The following is a 23,630-nucleotide window of genomic DNA, read 5'->3' as shown; positions in this document are numbered from 1 at the left end:
TAGTGACATCATCGCAAGCCAATAGGCAGCCTCGCTGAGCTCTCTCCTCCTTTCCCTGAGATCCGTGAAGGGAGGGAGGCTGCTGAGGACGCAGGCTGCTACTGGAGCGGTGGGTCCAGGGCATGCTCTGATCACATCAGGTAGGTAGAATATATGTAGTGGTGTTTGTGTGTGTGTAGCAGCACTGATTTCTAGATCTATTCTAGCCTGCCTCCCCCTCTAAGGAGGGCCAGATCAGATATGCTTAAATAGCAGTGTGAGGGAGGATCAAGAGAGACTGCAGATGGCTGTTTCATGACAGTGGCTTATTATATGCTATAGCATCCCTGTCTGTCGTGTGGCGACCATGATGTGTGTATGATGCAAGCAATTATCCATTCGAGACAAACAAATGTGATTATTCCATTGTGAATCTTGCCTCTATTATCACATGATATGTTTGTCATTGGTATCAAGGATGTCGGTGCATGTATCGTGGGAATACTGCAGGAGGCTGACTGCATGTTATTTCTGTGTGGATTCTCAACGACAGACACACTAGGGTGCTGCAGTGCTACTTGGCTTGACTTCCCCTCCTCAGACTGTATGAGAGATGATAATGAATGTATGTGTGTGGGTGTGTATACAACGCTAACCCCATGTCACAATGGTACTGTAGTAAGGCATCAGCACATTTTCATAGTGCACATTTGTGGTATTCTAAGAGCTTCTCTGATTGCAATACATTAGCATTTACAAGTCCCCTGACAACAGGGATCTGCCCACAGCTTTCCTATATGTATTTAGTCTGACATGAGTGAGTGGACATCAGGCAGTTAAGCACTCTGAGTCATCGTTCGATCCTCGGCCACCCCGGCAGCACTGACAGTGTCTGTTCATTCATCACCAATAATACAGGAGCAGCACACTCATAATCACTTCCTGTGCTCTGCTGAAGTTGAACCAAACTCTCTGATTACCCAGGTTCGTATCGTCATGCTCGTCAACAAAGACTTTAACCTTCAAGTGGAGGAGGATAACCCCCCAGTGAGKCGACTGACTGCTGCCAGTGATGAGTTCCACTGCTGATAGGACCAGGGAGCAAATGTGAGACAACTTACTCCACAGGTTTATGATCTGACGCTAGCATGGAGAAGGGGAGAGAAACAGAAACAGTCTGTTATTGATCACATTACTCTCTGTCTCGTGCTTTGCTGTCATGTTTTTCTCAGACAAGTGACTAGATAAGGGATTTACTATAGCCCTGGGGAAATATTGACTCTTGGTTTTCGGCAGTTACCACCTCTGGAGATTTCATCAATCATTCACCGCCAGCATAGGGATTATTCTTAGCCAACTTCCTTTAAAGAGAGGAAAGTCTTAGCGGTGGCTAGTCGTGTTATGATCCCTCCTAGAACATACAGATCAGTGTGATTACATACAGTACACTCCTTTAACCGGGTCTGTTGTGCGGCTTCTAGGCCCGTCTGGACCTCCACAGGGTCGAGCCAGGACAGCCATGGCCAAGAGAGACTACCTGGTGGAGGCAGCCAAGCAGATCCGCATGGCTCTGGACAGGGAGGTCAGTGAAGACTATGAGGCTGCCTTCAGCTACTACAAGAACGGGGTTGACCTGCTGCTCAATGGAGTTCAAGGTACAGCGGTAAATCTACTGTACTGTATTCTGTCAACATGCAGGGTTCTGGTTATGGTGATATTGAGTAGATCAGCTAGTCAACACAGTGAGAACAAGTCACGCGGTATGAAACAGGAACATGTGGATTTGTCGGTCCATGATTCATCCATTGAAAAGCAGAATTAAATAATTGCTATGAAAAACAGGAATTCAGAAAGCCAAAGTCAGAGGAGAGATTTCCATACTGGTAAAGCATGCTGAATTTTATTCTGCTCTCTTTCCTCTGCTGTTTTAGTGAGGTAGGTAAAACAGAAGCTTTTGAATTATATGAGTCAGGGATTGACATTAAAGTCTGAAAGGCACTTGCCCATACGGCAAGTCAGGAGTATTTTTTGGTTGCCCGAAGATTATGATCACTTTGCAGGACTGGAATTCTTTGAATTCGGTAGTTCAGTAAAAAAAACAATTAAGAGCAGGCTCAGCTTCTCTGACTGGCATAATGCCATAAATTCACTTAGGATAAACAATGTGGAGGAATGAGAAAGATCAGTTTTAGGCTACTGGAACTCTTTACAGTTTGGTTGTTTTACTTTTTCTTTTTTTTATCACCTGGCCAATAGGGCAACCTCAGAGCAGGCTCAAGTTGCGCAACTGCTCAGTTCACTTGCCCCGGGCAATAGGGCAACCCTTAATGTCAATCCCTGTGAGTTGATTTCAGTTTAGTCAAGTGAGGTTTCAGTCCCTCTCTGTGTGAGGGTGAGAGAAATCTGAGGTTGGTCTGTCTTCCAGTGGACCCTAACAAGGAGCGCCGGGAGGCAGTGAAGAGGAAGACTACTCAGTATCTAAAGAGGGCAGAGGAAATCTTTATCTCCCACCTGCAGGACAACCTGGGGAAGGGGAACTCTCACTTAGGGGTAAGAAGATGACTTTTTACAGTAAACCCTCCTTCGACACAATTAACATGCCATACTACTGTGCATTCTTATGAATGGTAATCAACCTGGTCTGACCATCTGTGTTACTCAATGATACTGGGCACTCATTTTCCAGATTTTCAGTCCTGTATTGATTTAAATGTCTAGTCTGTTTATTGAAGAGTTGGTTGACATGCTATTTATATGTCCACCTCTGAATCATTTCCTTCTGGGAAAGTCTGAGTCACATCTTCAGAGCAACCAGTCTGTGCTGCTAACAGTCTCTGGAGGTTGGCTACAGAGCAGCACAACATCCCCTCTGTTACACGATCTGCCAGGGTGGCTCGCACTGGGCCGCTGGGCACTCTCTCTTCCCCTCTCTCTTATGTAACATTCTAATATATGTCCTAAGATTGTAACTAATCCCAGAGTAGAAGCACTTTCAGATGTGAATTCAACACAAACACGTGTCCACATTGCTGACATCTGTGCAGTAATCTCTTTTTATCACCAGGGTTACAGTAGTCTGAGATTCCGGCCAATCAGACACCTGAGCTCCCCAGTGGAGGATCTGGAGATGTGTAAAGTGGTGGGGATCATCGATAAGGTAGGGAGGTTTTTACACTCACTGCTCTCAACCAGTATACTTGAACTGTTTGTTCCAGCTGATGATAGTCTCTTGAACAGACATCCTGGCTGTAGTTAACCCTTTATTAGCCACGTCTTATAGATCCAGTGAACCATGATGCTTACCTTTCCAAATATGAACTTGTCCCAAAACTGTCATAACCATCTAATAACATACTACTCAATTTATTCTCAGCTTTATTTAAACTAACATAAAATGTATGTCTTCTCCCCAAGGTCCTGATTGTCCAAAGCCTGATTACCAAGGAGAAATTTGTTGTTAAAGTAAGTACTTATGCTTCAGCACTGCCAATACAGTATGTCAGGGGGGAGGGTGGCAGGGCAGAATGACAGAGTACACATGTAGTGTAGCTATCTAGCAGTGCAGGTAGCCTAGTGGTTGAGAGCGTTGGGCCAGTAACTGAAAGGTTGCTGGTTTGAATCCCCAAGCCGACTTGGTGAAAAATCTGTCTTTGTGCCCTTGAGCAAGGCACTAAACCCTAATTGCTCCTACAAGTTGCTCTGGATAAGAGTGTCTGCTAAATGTAAAATGTCTATCTGTGTAGATGCATATCCAGTGCACAGATGGCTGCTGTACTGTCTGGATCCCTGCCAGCCAGCCAGGGCAGCCCAGTTGATAGGAATATTATCAGCCTTGTCTCCATGAGTATCCTTCTCCATTGATCTGGCTAAAAGCCCTCTACTTTGACCCTCTTAGTGCAAATGCACCTCCCATCTCTGTAACCAGAGAGTTGCTATTGGAACATACTGTTGCAGGGTTGGCTACGGTGTAGGTCTCAGAAAAACTGCTATCTAGGCACTGGTAGAGCGATTTGTTTTTCGATCAATTAACAATAGACTTATTAAGACTAGCCTGAAAATAATGTGTAGTACAGTAGTGATAAGTTGTATTTTGACAAAGGTAATAACAGCATAGTAATATGTGTGTTGATCTGTTGCGCTGTGTCGTCACAGAGCCTGCCCAAGTCGAGCTGGGAGAGCCGGGACCAGCCCACTATCATCCCCCAGGGGGTCCCCTTCATGGTGAAGCTGCTGAGGTACTATGTCAGTGAGGATGCTGTGTACCTGCATCTGGAGCATGTTCAAGGTGAGCTGAACACAGGCGCTGCCTGCCAGCCCTGCAGTATGGGAGATTTAGCTGATGCTCTTATCTAGCCTATAGCCATGCAAAGGCAGTGGACCAACAGTTTTCATTTTTTGCTGATGTCTGCACTTTTCAGCCATTTTGGGTCAAGGATGCCATAGAGAGTAGAAAAGATAGCTGAATTCAAATGAAGAAAAACAACTATTGTCTGATGTGTTGACTTTTCTATGATCTGTAGGTGGGAAGCTTTTCTCCAAACTGCACAAGGTGAGGAACGACCGAGCCAAAGAGCACCCAGAATGCTCCAGTCCCAGCCAGCACAGGATCAAAATGAAGAACAGCTACACCTCCCCTACCATCAGCTCAGACTACCAGCAGAATGACAGAAAGGGCACAGAGAAAACCTCTCTCCTGGAGACGGAGAACGAGGAGAGCCCAGACACAGACTCCCCGGCATTCTGGCTCGAGGCTCAGCATCGTCTAGAAAGCTGTAGGACCCACTCCTACTGCGAGGAGACAGGCTGCCTGCAGAACAACTCCAGGTCTGCAGCGCCACACACTCCGGCGACACAGCCCTCCTTATCTAGGTCAGACACCAGTCCCCATATCCATCCAGCAGGCCTCAGTCAGTGTTTGCACTCTAAAACTCAGGACAAACCTGCTCTCTGTGGTCATCTGTGTATCGATCAGGCCCCTGATGTCACCTCTGAGCCCTCTAGGAAGGCCACTGGAACAGAAAAAATTGAATCCAGTTTGGATTTCAACATTGTGTGGAAGGCTGATCTGACTCGTAACTGTGAAAGTTCAGCCCCCTATGCAGAGACTCGTACTGACTCAGATATAGCTGCAGGTAAATCTGTACCTCAAACAACTCAGACCTCTTCTGGTGGTACAGGGTCAACATTGAACTTCAAGGATCATTCTATCAGTTTATATTCACAGAAAAGTTACGTTCCCACTACATTGCAATTACCCCTCCATAATCAAAGCCAGGTTAGTGAGAGAGCAACTTTGACCTCCAATGGCTCTCACCAAGACAGTGTTTCAGGTAGAGACCTTGAGAACACTGTGACAGACACACACCAGGGTAGAGGGAAGGAGAAGGTAAACCATCACATTACTGAGGAGAGCATGGTGAATTCAGTAACCAGGGACACAGAGACTTCCCAGCCTGGCAGAGCTGTGTGTCCCTCTACAGACAAGCTGAAGCTCATGAGGACATCCTCAGGGAACTCTCACCCCCCCTCAGTCTCTCACTGTCACAGTACTGGGACACAGCTGGGGATCCAGCCAGGCACTTCTCTGGCCCTCACAGGGGTGAAGTATCAGGTGGGGCCTCCTGGCAGAGAGCCAGTGGAGGAGGGCTGGGAGCTGCTGAGCCCTGTGAGTAAGGACCTCCCCCGAGAGAAAGGATCACTATGTTACCCCAACACCCCTGATCCCACAGGGGCCTCCCCACAGTGCCGGAAGGGGGACATGGATGCTTTCCTAAAGTCAGAGGAATCGGATGGACAGGATGAGGATCAAATCATTGAGGTGGATGGCTGGTGCCACCTACCCAAGTTCCCAGCCAAGGCCTCCAGAGGGAGAGACAGGGCCAGGCAAAGTAGCTGGGGGCTGCCTGAGCCAGAGGTGCGTCTGTTGGGGGCTCAGATCCTCCTGGCCCTGGAAAGTCTTCACCAGCAAGGTGTGGTGTGCCGAGACCTCAACCCAAAGAATATCCTGCTCACGAGCAATGGTTAGTCACCTAAATCACTTTAACTTGGTATGGGGTGTCATTGTTGGTCTGTTTTTGGCATGAGTCTTGAAAACTCAACTAACTTTGATTGTGACATAATTTCATGTTTCTCACTAGGAAAGGTCTGCCTGACATTCTTTGGCCAGTGGAGTGAAGTTCAGTCAGAAATCAACTCTAAAGCTATGGACCAGATGTACTGTGCCCCAGGTGAAAATACTCTTTATTCAATAAACTTCAGTCACATGTTACAACCGTTACACATAGGGTTCCTACCCTAGATATAAAGTGCCATCTAGTGGTAAGAATCAGACATTTAGCTTGATCCAACAATAAATCTGTGAATAACAAGTTATTTTGTTGGCCAACAGAGATTGGAGGTGTGTCCAAAATCACAGAGGCTTGTGACTGGTGGAGTCTGGGGGCATTGCTGATTGAACTTCTTACTGGAATGGTAAACAACACTCTATTGAATAATCTGTTTTCCATGGTCTCTATCTGTTTCTTTCCCTATGCTGTAGTAAATCCAAACCTGTATATATTGACACTGCTGCCCACTGGGCCTGTTGATAATGTATATCTGTTGTTGGTACCAGGGGCACAACTTTCACTGGGAACATGTCCCCCTCCCAACATTCTGAAATGGCATGTTTGTCCCCCCCCCGTTTTTATAATTGGAAAGTTATACAAAACCAGGCAACGGTGTGCTTTAGGACCATGCGGACGCCTCCGAGCGGTCGGGTAGGCTGTTTGTAGTGTTTATAAGACGGGGGGAAATATACATTTTATATATGTCCCCCCCAGTTCTAAAACCAAAGTTGCTCCTCTGGTTGGTACCATTATCAAGGCATGGTTGTTTAATGAAACTGTATGCCTGTGCCTCCAGCCCCTGTGGCAGTTCCACCCAGCCGGGGTGCATTCTCACACCCAGCTCCTGATCCCAGACCACCTGAGTACTGCAGCCGCCTCCCTGCTCACTGAGGTAAGAACTACATCCCCCTTACACACCCATGTGGCCTGTACTTTAGGTACCGTAAACATATAAACGCTAGCCTGCTATCACAGAAACACAGAGCCACAAATATTGTACAAACTCATATATTTCTGAATGAGTGACAATTATATGTTCCACAGCTGCTGCAGTTTGATGCTGGTTATCGTTTGGGCTCTGGAGGCGGTGGTGTGAGTGACATCAAGTGTCACCCCTTCTTCAATGGTGTCTCCTGGAAGGCACTGTCAAGTTAACATGCCAACAGACTACCTGTGTGTCTCTGGCCTAAATGCAGCCTGAACTGTTCTGGGCAGCCACTGCCCCCTTGTGGCTAAAATAGTTGAAGCCCCAGCTCTGGTGCTACTTCCTGAGCATCTTACTTCCCAAAGAAAGATGATAGATTGATTAGAAGTGTAATTCAGAGCAGCAGACACACAGCTAACATGTCAACCCTGCAACAACCAACCTCCATGTTTGAATGATAGAGGCTAGTGTAAACCTCACCTGTCCTTTTGACATATGGTAGGGCAAGATGTTTTAAAGATTAAAGTGTACTCTTTATCAGCTGACTTTTGGGGTACTTCTGTTATACAAATGACAAGCAATACTTCTGTTAATATACTGAACAAAAATATAAACGCAACAAAGTGTGGGTCCCATGTTTCATGAGCTGAAATAAAAGACCCCAGAAATGTTCCATAAACACAAATGTATTTCTCTCAAATTTTGTTAAATTGTTTGTTTTTTTACATTCCTGTTAGTGAGCATTTATCCTTTGCCAATATAATCCATCCACCTGACAGGTGTGGTATACCAAGAAGCATGATCATTACACAGGTGCACCTTGTGCTGGGGACAATAAAAGGCTACTCTAAAATGTGTTGCCACAGATGTCACAAGTTTTGAGGGAGCGTGCAATTGCCATGCTGACTGCAGTAATGTCCACGAGAGCTGTTGCCAGAGTATGTAATGTTAATTTCTCTTCCGTAAGCCGCCTCCAACGTCATTTTAGAGAACTTTGCAGTACAGCCAACCACGTGTAACCACACCAGTTCAGGACCTACACATTCTTCTTCACCTACGGGATTGTCTGAGTGTAGCCACCCGGACAGCTGAGGAAACTGTGGGTTTGCACAATCGAGAGCTCTATGCGAAGGAGATGTGTTGTGCTGCATGAGGCAAATGGTGGACACACCAGATACTGACTGGTTTTCTGATCCATGCTGAATTTATTTCCTTATATCAAATTTGATTTGTCACATGCGCTGACTACAACAGGTGTAGGTGAAATGCTTACTGTGAAATGCTTACTTACAAGCCCTTAACCAACAATGCAGTTCAAGAAATAAGAGTTAAGAACAAATTTACTAAATAAACTAAAGTAAGAAATGTAATAAAAAGAAACAATAACGAGGCTATATACAGGGGGTACCGAGTCAACGTGCAAGGATACAGGTTAGTCGACGTAATTTGTACATGTAGGTAGGGGTAAAGTGAACTGTAACTCTGTAAATTCTTGCATGTTGCGTTTATATTTTTGTTCAGTGATTCCATGAATATTATCCTTATCACCAAGCATGAAAAAAAATTTCATTGTCAAACAGTGACTTTTTGGAGGTTAATAAAAAAGAAGCAATGCCTCGTATTTTTGCTTGGTCATCTGTACATAGCCTTCATAACTAAACATTTACCACAGCTCAGACAGTCTACCCACTTCCTGACTTGTGCATGTGAAATTAAAACGTACTTGTGATGTGGCTTGCTTCTTTCAAACTTCTCCATTTCTTTTAGCTTCCAAGCCCTGGCAATAGCTATTTTAAACCACACCAGCCACCTGGTTTCTGAATTATTGTCATCAGTCATTTTGAGAGCATTCTGTAAAAAAGGCAAGTGTCGTTGTAAACAGTAGACAACAAAAAGGATAGTTAAGATTTTGTTTAAAATCTTTTTTTCTTTAAATATTATTATATATATTTTTTACACAACATAAAGATACTTTTCTTAGGGTGTGAATCAGATTTGTTTTTAATGCTTTAAGGACCCACTGTGATTTCAGTGTAACAACGCATAAAAACCTGTCCCATGTACCACATCTTAGCCTATAGTGTTTGCAGTCCATCTTATGATAAGTTACAATTGTTCTTTTCTCAGCAAAAATAAATGAACAATACACAACTAAGATATTTTTTTGGTCATTTATATTACAATTATTTGACAAATATTTATTGTAGGTAGAAAATGGCAAATGGTGCTTTGCGTTGTACAACACCCTCTCCATCTCCAGAGACCCGTTTTAGTGAAACCCCTGCCCCAGACATATAGAACATTTAGCATAAATTCTTTCATCATTTCAGCCCATGCAATAAGTCCAATGCACCTTTCGCTCTGTTCAAGTATCACTGTCTAGTTATTCAACAATAAACGACATCAGGAGGAAGGGTATAGCCACTGTGTGTGAAGGGTGGTTTGTTGTGACTGCCGAGAGGCTGGCTCACATGTCCAGGAGCAGCACTCTGGGGTCTTCTACCACTGCCTTGATCTTACGCAGGAAGGTGACTGCCTCTCTGCCATCGATGAGCCGATGGTCATATGTCAGAGCCACGTACATCATGGGGCGGATCTCCACCTGCAGCAGAGGAGGAGCTTCAGAGACAAACAAATACTGCTTCCTGTCCCTATACCACATCTGATAAGGAGGTCTCCTGAGATGTGAGTCTATATTATTTGGAGTAATTCAAAGTCTACAGAACAGAGCCAACACCCACCTTGCCCCCGATGGCCACTGGCCTGTCGAAGATGCCATGCATGCCAAGGATGGCAGACTGCGGAGGGTTGATGATAGGCGTGCCAAACATTGATCCAAATACGCCACCGTTGCTGATGGTGAAGGTGCCTCCATCCATGTCTTCCACGGCCAGCTCATTCTTACGGGCCTGCAAACAACATCAACTTAGAAAATGCACAACAGTCAAAACAAAGTACAGCAAAACAGCGCATATCCTTGTCCTCCTACTTTCTCCCCCAGCTCGTTGATGGTCTTCTCGATGTCAGCGAAGTTCATTCCCTCCACCCCACGGATCACAGGCACCACCAGGCCCTGGGAGACAGGACGAATGAGATATTCAGAGCTTTGGTTCATGTACACAGTTGAAGTCGGAAGTTTACATATACCTTCGCCAAATACATTTACATTTTCACAATTCCTGACATTTAATCCTAGTAAAAAGTCCTTGTCTTAGGTCAGTTAGGATCACCACTTTATTTTAAGAATGTGAAATGTCAGAATAATAGTAGAGTAGGAATTTATTTATTTCAGCTTTTATTTCTTTCATCACATTCCCAGTTGGTCAGAAGTTTACATACACTCAATTAGTATTTGGTACACACATTTTTTATAGGATTGAGGTCAGGGCTTTGTGATGGCCACTCCAATACCTTGACTTTGTTTTCCTTTAGCCATTTTGCCACAACTTTGGAATTATGCTTGGAGTTATTGTTAATTTGGAAGACCCATTTGCGACCAAGCTTTAACTTCCTGACTGATGTCTTGAGATGTTGCTTCAATATATCCACATAATATTCCTTTCTCATGATGCCATCTATTTTGTGAAATGCACCAGTCCCTCCTGCAGCAAAGCACACCCACAACATGATGCTGCTGCCCCCCCCCCCCGTTTTTCCTCTAAACATAATGATGGTCATTATGGCCAAACAGCTCTATTTTTGTTTCATCAGACCAGAGGACATTTCTCCAAAAAGTACGATCTTTGTCCCCATGTGCAGTTGCAAACCGTAGTCTGGCTTTTTTATGGCGGTTTTGGAGCAGTGGCTTCTTCCTTGCTGAGCGCCTTTCAGGTTATGTCGATATAGGACTCGTTTTACTGTGGATATGAGATACATTTGTACCAGTTTCCTCCAGCATCTTCACAAGGTCCTTTGCTGTTGTTCTGGGATTGATGTGCACTTTTCGCACCAAAGTACGTTCATCTCTAGGAGACAGAACACGTCTCCTTCCTGAGCGGTATGACGGCTGTGTGGTCCCATGGTGTTTATACTTGCGTACTAATTGTTTGTACAGATGAACGTGGTATCTTCAGGCGTTTGGAAATTGCACCCAAGGATGAACCAGACTTGTGGAGGTCTACAATTATTTATTTATTTTGATTTTCCCATGATGTCAAGCAAAGAGGCACTGAGTTTGAAGGTAGGCCTTGAAATACATCCACAAGTACACCTCCAATTGGCTGAAATGACGTCAATTAGCCTATCAGAAGCTTCTAAAGCCAACACATACTTTTCTGGAATTTTACAAGCTGTTTAAAGGCACAGTCAACTTAGTGCATGTAAACTTCTGACCCACTGGAATTGTGATAGTGAGTTATAAGTGAAATAATCGGTCTGTAAACAGTTGTTGGAAAAACTACTTGTGTCATGCACAAAGTAGATGTCCTAACCGACTTGCCAAAACTATAGTTTGTTAACAAGAAATTTGTGGGGTGGTTGAAAAACGAGTTTTAATGACTCCAACCTAAGTGTATGTAAACTTCCGACTTCAGTTGTATTAGCCCTGTTGTAAATGTGTTAACAGTGAGTAGCCAACCATAGGCATTACCTTTGGTGTTGCTACAGCCACACTGATGTCCACGTAGTCCCTGTACACAACCTCTTTGGTGGTGTCATCAATTACTAAAAAGAGAAAAGTTATGAAAATAGGGTTTCAAAGTTTAAATACTGTATTAACCTCTTAAATGTAAAGTCCCTTTATAGTCCCTATAAAATGCAGCCCTCTGAGGAATTTCAAAATCCCGATGTGGCCCTCGAGCCAAAAAGTTTGCCCACCCCTGGTCTAGAACCTTTTATCCATAATGCAAACTATTGCTACCTATCTCAGAGACGAGACACACCGAGCACGCTACATTACATTGTAAACAGATGTCATCGCTTTAGCATAAGATGTGTTCTCAAGGGGGGGAAAAAGGTCAAAACTAAGAATATCGAGCAGGAAGATAAAAAGGCAGCAGCTCTGATTAAGTATACCGACATAGAAGCTTTGAATAAAATACTGGTCGGACTCAGATCAGGGGAGCGATTTGGACGAGTATTTTGACACGGCCGACAAAGATTGCTTTCTAGAAGGATTGGATCCACTTTTAGATCTGTAAGTAAATTATTTTCATTAATTTATAATAGCTAATTTACTATATGTATTATGTTTTTTATAAGTAGTCTGCTTTTTGTGCATTGGATTTAGTTTACATAAGCCTATGTAACAATTCATTTCATGTTATATAATTCCATAGTAGTTATTGTCTGTTTCATATTAGTTCATTGTTTGCTGTTGTAAGTTTCATCCTTGTAACTTTGGAGAGGCCACTAAACTCTCATGGCCATTTTTGCTTTGTGGTTCTCACCTCTGCCTTTGTCTCCAAAATGTTACTGTTTGCATTGTGTGTGTGCTTCACACCTATGTGAGTCACTTTACAGTAATGTGGTTTTGTACATTTTGTCAACTGCAATTATTTTTGCCTTACAACAATATATCTCTTTATTTTATTTGGATGATGACATTTGGGAGCCACCAGTCAAGGTCTTCACCCCCCACTGCTATGTCAATCACCCCGTCTGATGGTTCTACATCCACTTTTCATAGACCTCTTGTAAAAGAAAATAGGACGAATGGTGCCACAAGCCCCTAACAGAATCGGTTTCCTCAAGACCAAGGTAAACGACATGACAAAGACTCCGGAGAGGGGGACCATACATTGAAACAAGCTGCTTTTTGTGAAATGGAAGGACACTAGGGAAGTAACCATGCTCACCACACAGCATAAGGCATTCAATAACAGCCATGTCTCAAGGAGGGTAAAAAAGGAAGAATGTCCCTATTCCTGTTTCTGTGAAGAACTACAATGCCAGCATGGGGGGTGTCGACCTATCTGATGCTCTGATAGGCTACTACCAGGCCCTCCACAAGACCAAAAAGTGGTATAATACTTTTTTTTAACCACTTTGTGGACATTGCTACAGTAAATGCTTTCATTCTCCACAAGCAGATGGCCAAAGCAAAAGGTCAATCCTCTCTCTCCCAGTTGGCCTTCCGAGAGCAGCTGGTGTTGGGAATGGCTGAATTGGGGGCCCAAAGCAACCTCACAACCATCACAAGACCCCCCACTCAAGGTGAGTGCCACTATCCAACACACATGCCAAAAGAAAAAAGGAAGAACTGCAAGCATTGCACAAAACACAGGGGGGTGAAATGCCAGATCTTCTTTCCGAAATGCCAGTTTGCTTTTTGTTTCCTGGCAGAGAGGGACTGCTTCAAAGACTATCGCGACATGCACAAGCTATGGTGAAAGTGAAATCTAATCATCTACACCAGGGATGTAATACGAACACCATTTGTAAATAGTTCAGCTTATTTCAAAAAAAATTTTTTAACCTTTTTTAGTGAAGGACGCGTGTGTAAGCAAGTTTGTGTTTGATAAAAAATGTTTATATTTTTTGTACGTATATCTGTTGCTTTTATATTGTTTTTGTAAACAGTTCATTTGTATGTGGGACCAATACATTGGATATGCCTAGGCTAAATGTTCAGGCACTTTGGAGAGGTTGAAAAAAACAAAAACACTTGGATATCCTCTGACACCACCACAATGTTTGAGAGAGGTTGATGTTGTAGACATGTAGTTTTTATAGTGAACAATAACTTTTAGGCACATCCAGGGTGCAAAAACAGTGCAATTACCATATTCAGACACTTTGGAGAGGTTGAAAGGACTTGAATGTACCCTGGATACCCCATAACACCACCACAATGTTTGAGTGAGGTTGATATGGTAGAAATTGTGTTTTTATACTGAACAAATAGCAGTTAGGGATTGCAAATATGTAATAGCACTGGAATTATCTAATTTACAGACATATGCCACTTTGGAGAGGTTTGGTATTTGGAATTTTATTAGGATCTCCTGCTGCTAAAGCAGCAGCTACTCTTCCCGGGGTCCACACATAATACAGAATGAACATTAATAGACAAGAACAGAACTACATCAATGTTTTAAAAGGCACACGAAGCCTACATATCAATGCATACACACAAACTATCTAGATCAAATAGGGGAGAGGCATTGTGCCGTGGGGTGTTGCTTTATCTGTTTTTTGAAACCAGGTTTTCTGTTTAATTGACCAATATGAGATGGAACGGAGTTCCACGCAACAATGGCTCTATATAATACTATATGTTTTCTTGAATTTGTTCTGGATTTGGGGACAGTGAAAAGACCCCTGGTGGCATGTCTGGTGGGGTAAAGGACACTTGGAAACGTCCCATGACCACACCTGACACCACTTACTAAAACATCTGCCCATTTCTAGTTGTTAGGTCTATCAATCCCATTTTTCCCCCTGATAGTGGCACATGTTGTGGAAGCCATCTGATGTGTTTCCAGCTCTGGGAATCAATAACGCACGTATTGCTTGTCAATGAAATATGACTTTCAACATTTAAAAAGGTTATTTTGTGTGTGATTGATCTTGTGTATTCTGAACTATGTAACTCCTATCTTCTGATCATTTCCTCACAATCTCCCAGATGTCTTCTTTCCAAATATACCAAGTTGTTGCATATCAGAATCATGTAATTACACATGAATAGCAGTTACTTTTGGGTATGTCTATTTAGGCGAAAATCTAACATTTTGCCATTACATTTAAGAGGTTAACTAATGAACTTTAAATATTGATTTAGCTTCTATGATTCACTTCCTTGAAGCATATAGTGTTTTTTCTCTGTGGGTGGGGAAACCCACAGACAATTTTAGACACTAATGGGTTAGCAGTGAAGATCAAACCTACTTGGCTATGGTTAGTTTAAATAGGCCAGAGAGGCCTAGGTGGAGTACATAGGTACACTGTGGTTCTGAAGGTTGTCTATGCAAGAGGCAAAACGTATGTTTTTTTTGCCATATTCAGATGGATGTGACTTTGGGTAAAGGAGAGCATACCTCCGTTGACGGAAGGTTGGTCCATCAGAGCGTATGCTGAAGCCTTGACAAATGCAGACATGAAACCCAGCTTGATGTTGTGTTTCTTCAGGAAAGCGTCTTTGTATGCCTTCCTCATCTCACTGATGTTGCTGTGGACAGAAACGAGACCAAGTCAGAATGCTGCTGTCCTAACCAACACCCAGTATATGTACTTATTTTCAGGAAAATGTTACGTAATTGACAATACTTAAATACATTTTTCATAGACATCTCTGATATTGATTGACAGCACAAACATGCATTACTCTCTCAATATTTTCAACCAAGCTTAAAAACCAATACATATTTTTCTGTCAAAGTTCTGCTTCTCCAGGTCATGGTGATTGAGTGCCATTGACACTGGGCTGCTAATGTTACACCATTGCTCATTTCTCTTCTGTATGATGAAAAAGGACTCTTATATCTCACTTTTTAATTGTTTGTTTTCCTGTCTCTAACCCGGTTTAAACTCTAGGGTTTCTCCGCTAACGGCATTAGCCCCTCCCAAGACACGCACTCTCCGAGAAAGGAGAGAAGAAGCGATAAAAATCTTCACTTTCCAAACCCTCTAAATCTTATTGGCCTGTCATAAAAGCCCATATCGGTTGAGGCAGCTCGTCCACTCAGAGCGCAGGTCTCTGTGGGCCCCAGTAGATGCTCTGGCCTCCTGCTCTAGCTGCTCCTTCGGCTCCAGATGAGTCCAGGCCTGGAAGTCTTCCTCCAGACCATCAATGCCAATTCAATTAAGATGCACAGAAACCCCTGAATAGCTGAAAGCTGACACCACACATTTACACAGAAAAGAAATCCTCAAAGTTTCATCTTCAGCACGGGGGGGCAAACATGAGCACTAACATTTCCTTGTAAATTAATAAAGCCTCGTTTTAACAAATCTTATCTTTGTTTTCACCAACATTAGGACCAAATATTTACATTCCATCGTTTAAGAGAGGATCAGGTTTCAAAAAGGTTTTCCTGTTGAGCAGATCCAATCTATAACCATTGTCTGTAGGCCTCAGCTTGAATAACATAGAGAAGTATAGCATTTCTTTACTTTTGACCTTACTTTATCCAGACTATTATTTTAGATACAGGATTTACATTTCCAGATAACATATATAATCCCTAATATAAAATGTATACATTAATATAAGTGAATCTGTTTCACTGAAAGTGTACTGCTAATGTTAAATATGTGGTGGATGAGTAATCATCTCCCTTAAGAAGAACTTCCTATCTAATAATGTTAATAGGGATATAGGGCAACCTATTCTGTTATTTCCTACCTCATGTCGACCTCATTAAATGTTGTCAACATAGCGCAGGTGTTCTGGGCTTCCTTCAGTCTTTGGGCGATTCTCAGACGCATACGGTTCATCTTCACCTGAGATAAAAAAGAAAATAGAAAAACTATTTTAAGAATTTCTCAAAATATATTCTCTGAAGAAAATTTTTAAAACACTGCCACAACAGCTATGCATACTAGCAGATACAGTTGATTATTATTTTTTGCTTACTATACCAACTCCACCTACGGTCTGAGCTATTGTGAATAACATGGGTGCTTTACTGCAGTATTTCGTGATTACGATCCCTCACCCTGTGCTCTGTCCTGGCTGGTATCCCCCTTCCATCTGCAACAGCGGCTGGGGCAACAGCGGCTGGGGCAGCAGTGGGTTTGATGGCTGAAACTGTGTCAGACAGACAGGGGAACAGGAGCTGTTATTACCTCGCCACCTCCATTTAGCCATTAGCAATTGTCACTGTCAACAGGCAAGGGCTAAGTGATTTATTAACGAGATGCTCGTTCTAGGTCCCAGGAAACAAAGAGATCTCCTGTTTGATCTAAACAATGAATCTTGATGGTTGTACAGTCGTCTCAAATAAAACAGTGAAGGACCACAACGTTACTCTGGACCCTGATCTATCGTCTGACGAACATTTCAAGACTTTTTCAAGGGCTGCTTTTTCCCCATCTTCGCAACATTGCAAAAATCTGAAACTTTTTGTGCAAATAAAAGCTATTCCATGCTTTTGTCACTTCTAGGTTAGACTACTGCAATTCTCTTTCTCTCAGGCTACCCAGATAAAGCACTAAATAAAATTCAGTTAGTGCTAAATACGGCTGCTAGAATCTTGACTAGAACCAAAAAATGTGATCATATTACTCCAGTGCTAGCCTCTCTACACTGGCTTCCTGTTAAGGCTAGGTCTGATTTCAAGGTTTTACTGCAAAACTAAAAAGCATTACATGGACTCGCTCCTACCAATCTCTCTGATTTGTTCCTGCCGTACATAACTACAAGGTACGCTACGGCGATCACAAGACACAGGCCTCCTTATTGTCCCTGGAATTTCTAAGCAAACAGCTGGAGGCAGGGCTTTCTCCTATAGAGCTCCATTTTTATGAAATGATCTGCCTATCTGAGAGATACAGACTCAGTCCCAACCTTTAAGTCTTTACTGAAGAATCAGCTCTTCAGTAGGTCCTATGACCTGATTTTCCTGTCATGTTTTGGGCCCCTGGGGCTCGTGCGGTGGGGAAGATTTTTGTGGGCTATAGTCAGCCTCGTCTCAGGGTAGTAATTTGGTGGTCTGCTGATAGCCCACTAGTGGTGTGGGGGCTGTGCTTTGGCAAAGTGGGTGAGGTTATACCCTGCATGGTTCGCCCTGTCCGGGGGTATCGTCAGACGGGGCCACAATGTCTACAGACCCCCGCTGTCTCAGTCTCCTGTATCTACGCTGCAATAGTCTGTGCGGGGGGACTAGGGTCTGTGCTATCTGGTGTAATTATCCTGTCTTATCTGGTGTCCTGTGTGAATGCAAGTATGCTCCCTCTAATTCTCCTCTTGTTCTCTTTTCTCTCCTCTTAACGATGTTTGAACATCTTGAAGAATGATCTGGCCTTAACGGCCATGTACTCTTATAATGTCCACCCGGCACAGCCAGAAGAGGACTGGCCACCCCTCAGAGCCTGCTTCCTCTCTAGGTTTCTGCCTTTCTAGGGAGTTTTTCCAAACGTTGCTTGCTCTTTGTGGTTTTAGGCTGGGTTTCTGTATAAGCACTTTGTGACATCTGCTGATGTAAAAAGGGCTTTATAAATGAATGTGATTGATTGATTAACCTGGTGTGGCAGAGATGGCAGTTCCTGGCACGGGTGGCACGGGGGGCATAGTGGAGGGGATGGGGCCCACTGCAGAGGGAGCAAAGGATGGAGGTGTGGCAGCAGCAGGGGGTGGAGGGCCTGCTACTGCTGCTGATGCTGGGGCCTCTGCAGCTTGGGCAGCAACAGCTGAAGAGAGAAAGTTATAAGAATGTGCATCAGGCAAGATTAACACTAAACAATAGCACATGTGTTTGCAGTGTAGATAAATATTATCTAATACCTCAGTAAACAACATCTACCATGTGTCTTGAATTGATGGAATTTAGAAGATTTTTTTTATTGGGTCCTCCAACATTAACATGCCACAATCAGATCAGAACAGTGTGCCGACCATACACCTGGTAAACTCAGTGGTACTGACCTCCTTTCCGGAGTTTGAAGAGAGCCTGTCCTCCCTCGACTTTCTCCCCATCAGGGACCAGTAGCTCCTCAATCACCCCAGCAGCAGGAGACGGCACCTGCACTGATGTCTGTGGAGCAAGACAAAGCATTGCAGACCATGCATGATACAACAAACTATCCATGGATCTGTTATTAACAAAAAACAGTCAACCGTATTAGTCTATTAATATATAAGGAGGTTGTAAAAATGGCATTTCAAACAATAGACTTCCAGAGCGGTCATACCTTGTCCGTCTCAATTTCACAAACCACCTCATCCTCTTTGACAGAGTCACCAACCACTGCAAGGAGAAGGTTACATTTAGTGTGGCTAACAGAGAAATATTTACCCGGCTGCAACAGACATCTAAATGAGCACAAAGAACAGACACAAATAAAATAAGCCTAAGTTACTTTACCTTTCTCCCACCTCACATCCCCCTCTGTGACTGACTCCGCAAACGCAGGTGTCTTTACTGTGATAACTTCATTCCCTAGAAGACCACACAATATTGACTTCATACAACTCCTGTAGGGTTATACACATTACTGCTTAGATCACAAGGGTCAAAAAAAGGGAGAAGAGTCGAAGCCGATACATACTGCAAGCTGAAGACGTCTTGAAGTATCTGATTTGGAAGACGCTGGACCTGGCTTCGCATTTCCTACAGATAAATAAAAAGTGTCAATATAGAAAGTCCAACTGCACAGTACGAGGCTAAAACACAGGTGAAGCCATGCTCTAATGAGAAGACGGAGGTCAATGGTGCATTGATAATACTTACGCTGGGTTGTTGACTGTGACACTACGGCTAGCTGACAGTCCTGGAGCAGATGACAACAGTAAATCACTCCCTTCTCGTGCAGAATCTAAAACGACTTCATACATGCAAGAGCTGGGTTGAACTACCGTGATTTACAGTGCCTTCGGAAAGTATTTAGACCCCTTGACTTTTTCCTCATTTTGTTACATTACAGCCTTGTTCTAAAATGGGTTAAATAGAATTTCTTTCTCAGCAATCTACACACAATACCCCATAATGACAACACGAAAAAAGGTTTGTAGATTATTTTGCGTATTAAACGTATTAAAAATAAAAAACATACCTTATTTACATAAGTATTCAGACCCTTTGCTATGAGACTCGAAATTGAGCTCAGGTGCATCCTGTTTCCATTGATCATCCTTGATGTTTCTACAACTTGATTGGAGTCCACCTGTGGTAAATTCAATTGATTGGACATGATTTAGAAAGGCACACACCTGACTATATAAAAAGGTCCCACAGTTGACAGTGCATGCCAGAGCAAAAATCAAGCCATGAGCTCGAAGGAATTGTCAGTAGAGCTCCGAGACAGGATTGTGTCGAGGCACAGATCTGGGGAAGGGTACCAAAAAATGTCTAGAGCATTGAAGGGTTGAAGTCCCCAAGAACACAGTGGCCTCCATCATTTTTAAAATGGAAGAAGTTTGGAACCACCAAGACTCTTCCTAGAGCTGGCTACCCAGTCAAACTGAGCAATCAGGGGAGAAGGGCCTTGGTCAGGGAGGTGACCAAAAACCCGATGGTCACTCTGACAGAGCTCTAGAAGGACAACCATCTCTGCAGTACTCCACCAATCAGGCCTTTATTGTAGAGTGGTCAGACAGAAGTCACTCCTCAGTAAAGAGCACATGACAGCCCGCTTGGAGTTTGCCAAAAGGCACCTAAGGACTCTCAGACCATGAGAAACAATATTCTCTGGTCTGATGAAACCAAGATTGAACCCTTTGGCCTGAATGCCAAGCATCACATCTGGAGGAAACCTGGTACCATCCCTACGGGGAAGCAGGTGGCGGCAGCATCATACTGTGGGGATGTTTTTCAGCGGCAAGGACTGGGAGACTAGTCAGGATCGAGAGAAAGATGAACAGAGCAAAGTACAGCGAGATTCTTGATGAAAACCTGCTCCAGAGCGCTCAGGACCTCAGACTGGGGCGAAGGTTCACCTTCCAACAGGACAACGACACTAAAAACACAGCCAAGACAACGCAGGAGTGGCTTCGGGACAAGTCTCTGAATGTCCTTGAGTGGCCTAGCCAGATCCAGGACTTGAACACGATCGAACATCTCTGGAGAGACCTGAAAATAGCTGTGCAACAACGCTCCCCATCCAACCTGACAGAGCTTGAGAGGATCTGCAGAGAGGAATGGGAGAAACTCCACAAATACAGGTGTGCCAAGCTTGTAGCATTATACCCAATAAGACTCGAGGCTGTAATCACTGCCAAAGGTGTTTCAACAAAGTACTGAGTAAAGGGTCTGAATAATTATGTAAATGTCATATTTCAGCTTTTAATTTTGTATAAATTTGCAAACATTTTTTTATTTTTTTTTATCTGTTTTTGCTTTGTCATTATGGGTTATTGTGGGTAGATTGAGGGGGGGAAACGATTTCATACATTTTTGAATAAGGCTGTAATGTAACAAAATATGGAAAAAGTCAAGGGGTCTGAAAACTTCTAAATGCACTGTACATGCGGTTTCAAAACACACTCACCTGACACAGCCTGCCGTGCCAATACATTGTTTCCCTGTCATAGAGAACATCAACCTGTTAGCTATCAATATAAAGTGTTTATTAAACAATTCTAAATAATATCCTGATGTGATGTTGTTCAGGTGGTTTACAGTACAATTCAGACATAGTTTTAAAAAGTTGGAAGTACTCAGATTGCTCATATCATATTCCCCTCTTCCAAAACAAGGGAGTGAATATGCATAAAATCAACATGTATTTGTTACCAAGGACCATGTTTTTACAACGTCCACATGCAGGGTTCCAACTTTCACTGGGGTCATGCCGCCCCCCCAGTTGTATCATTGGAATGTGACACAAAACGAGTCAACAGTTTGCTTTAGGACCATGCGGATGCCTCCAAGCAGACGGGTAGGCTGTTTGGAGTGTTAATCCGACTGGATAAAAAATATATAATTTATGTCTCACCCCAACTTCTAACGTCAAAGTTGCACCCCTGTCCACATTAACAGTCTGACAGACAAACTGGTACATACTGTTCTGTACCTCCCAAGTCAAAGGTCAGTGTAGTCGTGGTTGGGGAGGTCAACATGTGTGTGTTGGACCAATCAGTGAATTCAACACTTGGAAACAATGTAGACATAGGGTCAACTACATTATCATACTACTATAATTGAATATATGACCAAGTGAAAATAGACTGAATAGAGAGCTATCTGTGTGTGAAAGTTCAACTTCAAACCGGTCTGTTTATCTTATGCTAAGATTGGACAGTCAATAGAGGGGTGATGGAACTTTCAATAGGGAATTCGAACATCATGTGCAATGTAACGTTAATCTCAATAAAAAATGACATAGTTCAAGATATATATAACTAACTTGCTAGGCCACGTACAATAGTCTTTATCATTAACGTTACACAAATAGTTACCGGTATGTGTGCTAGCCAAAACTCTCAAATGACCTCAGATTGTTTCCAAGAGGCAAGCTAGCTAAATTAGCTATCTAAATAAACCACTGGTTGACTAACGAACAAGCTAGCGCGTAAAACCAAAATGTCAGCTAACAAATCAGATTAACGTTAGCTACATGGGAGAGACTACTTTAGAATTCAAAATAGGTTTGAACCAAACAGGGTGTCAGGCTGTCCTTGGTTTGACAATGCGAAGAAGGCCTACCATGGCCTACTGCTCGCACCGGCGGCGCCACTCTCTAGCTAGCGAGCTAACGTTAGCATTGGCAGCAGCATGGATGAATCTACGCATGCGATCACAGAAAACACTCAAGCTTGCCAGTGGTGTAATGCTTACCTGACTAATGACAGCGATAAAACGGCTAACATTCCGGGTGACACACCGGGAGTGGGATAACATGGTGGCTGAAATGACAGAAACCTGTCCGCGGAAGGGAATCTCCTTCAGCAGGCCAAGTTGGGTCGTCACTAGTTACCGCAGTCACAAAGTCATGAACCCCGCCGATTTCTAAAATGTATCTTGTGATTTCTTCAGAAACACCGGGATACATACAATAAGCATACAAACAGACAATGATAACATACAACAAATTACAGGTTATACAAATACCTTAAAAGATACACACGTACTTATTGTTTTATCAGCTTTCTTATTGAAATAATGTAGAATGGTCTTAAAGTACTGCTCGAATTCCTTATAGAAAACATGGAAGAGTGTTTTTTTATTAGTGAATTTATAAAACCATAAATATCTTGCCATAATTTCTTTACATGTAGACAATGCCAAAATAAATGCAAAACTATTTTTGGATGCTCAACACAAAAAACACAGTTAATGTGCATGTGTTTTTTGAGTTTCTTCAGGTAATGTTTCGCAGGGTAATTATTTTTTACGGCTGTGGTAACTAGTGGAAACCCAAAATTGCTAGATCCAGCGGAAGCAGTGTGGGACTGGGAGGAACCAGCTAAAGTGGGGAGTGATCAAAGGCTATCCCAAAGAGGATTCACTGTGGAAAAGCTAGTGGCATGAGTGGGAATGAATGAGCTACAATAAAATAGCTTAATGTATGTTTTATATTTACTCATCTAGGATTGGCTAAATATAATTGCATAATACGATTATACATGTGTATTTTTATGACAGTTTATTAATGTGTAATATAACTAAAAATGGTAACATGACATATGCCATTTAGCAGACGCTTTTATCCAAAGCGATTTACAGTAATGCGTATATACATTTTACGTATGGTAGGCCAATCGAATCATTGACAATGTGATTTATTCTCGTCTACACTCAATAAAGTTAGTGCCTAAAACAAACTATGAGTTCACCACAAATTGTAGCCTATATTTTTTTTCAAATTCCATAATCAGTTTTCTTGCAAATTGTACTAACTCACCGCTCTGAAATATTGGCCTATTATGCCAATACATAGATTTGTTGTAAATTAGGTTTTCATTTTTTTTTCTTCTATAAAGCAACTAATATGAGATCAACTAATTTGTATTGAGGAGTTATTTTGAATGACAATCCTTTATATGCTTGTCTCTTCACTTTCCCAGTTGTTTGAGTCAA

The 23,630-nt window shown here is 42.8% G+C and overlaps 2 protein-coding genes across 4 annotated transcripts; one reads left to right on the top strand and one right to left on the bottom strand.

Annotated features, from left to right (window-relative positions):
• Positions 1–51: 51 nt before the first annotated feature.
• Positions 52–7,696, top strand: rps6kl1 (ribosomal protein S6 kinase-like 1). 2 transcript variants are annotated; one of them, XM_023994579.2, is made up of 12 exons: positions 52–140; positions 964–1,086; positions 1,461–1,634; positions 2,405–2,529; positions 3,044–3,136; positions 3,394–3,441; positions 4,132–4,264; positions 4,500–5,999; positions 6,117–6,206; positions 6,368–6,450; positions 6,883–6,978; positions 7,131–7,696. In XM_023994579.2, exons 3-12 carry the CDS (start codon positions 1,499–1,501, stop codon positions 7,239–7,241), a joined length of 2,415 nt encoding a protein of 804 aa, XP_023850347.1. In that variant the 5' UTR covers positions 52–140; positions 964–1,086; positions 1,461–1,498; the 3' UTR covers positions 7,242–7,696. The 2 variants fall into 2 exon arrangements, with proteins under 2 accessions (XP_023850347.1, XP_070301289.1); XM_070445188.1 differs by lacking the exons at positions 52–140; positions 964–1,086 and having other exon boundaries at positions 1,394–1,634.
• Positions 7,697–9,168: 1,472 nt separating this feature from the next.
• On the bottom strand, positions 9,169–22,534 carry LOC111968739 (dihydrolipoyllysine-residue succinyltransferase component of 2-oxoglutarate dehydrogenase complex, mitochondrial). Of its 2 annotated transcripts, none has more exons than XM_023994577.2 (15): positions 22,389–22,534; positions 21,100–21,133; positions 19,344–19,437; positions 19,162–19,223; positions 18,978–19,052; positions 18,805–18,860; positions 18,539–18,647; positions 18,136–18,303; positions 16,611–16,702; positions 16,298–16,395; positions 14,991–15,121; positions 11,600–11,673; positions 10,001–10,084; positions 9,753–9,920; positions 9,169–9,613 (listed from the first exon to the last, which is right to left on the bottom strand). In XM_023994577.2, exons 1-15 carry the CDS (start codon positions 22,449–22,451, stop codon positions 9,479–9,481), a joined length of 1,443 nt encoding a protein of 480 aa, XP_023850345.1. In that variant the 5' UTR covers positions 22,452–22,534; the 3' UTR covers positions 9,169–9,478. The 2 variants fall into 2 exon arrangements, with proteins under 2 accessions (XP_023850345.1, XP_023850346.1); XM_023994578.2 differs by having other exon boundaries at positions 19,344–19,383.
• Positions 22,535–23,630: the final 1,096 nt, after the last annotated feature.

Source organism: Salvelinus sp. IW2-2015, linkage group LG9 (assembly GCF_002910315.2).
Source record: "Salvelinus sp. IW2-2015 linkage group LG9, ASM291031v2, whole genome shotgun sequence".
NCBI lineage: Eukaryota > Metazoa > Chordata > Actinopteri > Salmoniformes > Salmonidae > Salvelinus > Salvelinus sp. IW2-2015.
This window is presented reverse-complemented; position numbering and strand designations above follow the sequence as displayed.

Coding starts and splice junctions, on each gene's coding strand:
- rps6kl1 (XM_023994579.2), top strand. CDS start 1,499: ATGGCCAAGAGAGACTACCTGGTGGAGGCAGCCAAGCAGATCCGCATG. Junction 3,137..3,393: donor TGGTGGGGATCATCGATAAG/GTAGGGAGGTTT, acceptor CTTCTCCCCAAG/GTCCTGATTGTCCAAAGCCT. Junction 6,451..6,882: donor TTGAACTTCTTACTGGAATG/GTAAACAACACT, acceptor CTGTGCCTCCAG/CCCCTGTGGCAGTTCCACCC.
- LOC111968739 (XM_023994577.2), bottom strand. CDS start 22,451: ATGTTATCCCACTCCCGGTGTGTCACCCGGAATGTTAGCCGTTTTATC. Junction 15,122..16,297: donor TTTAATGAGGTCGACATGAG/GTAGGAAATAAC, acceptor TTCTGTCCACAG/CAACATCAGTGAGATGAGGA. Junction 9,614..9,752: donor CAGTGGCCATCGGGGGCAAG/GTGGGTGTTGGC, acceptor CCTCTGCTGCAG/GTGGAGATCCGCCCCATGAT.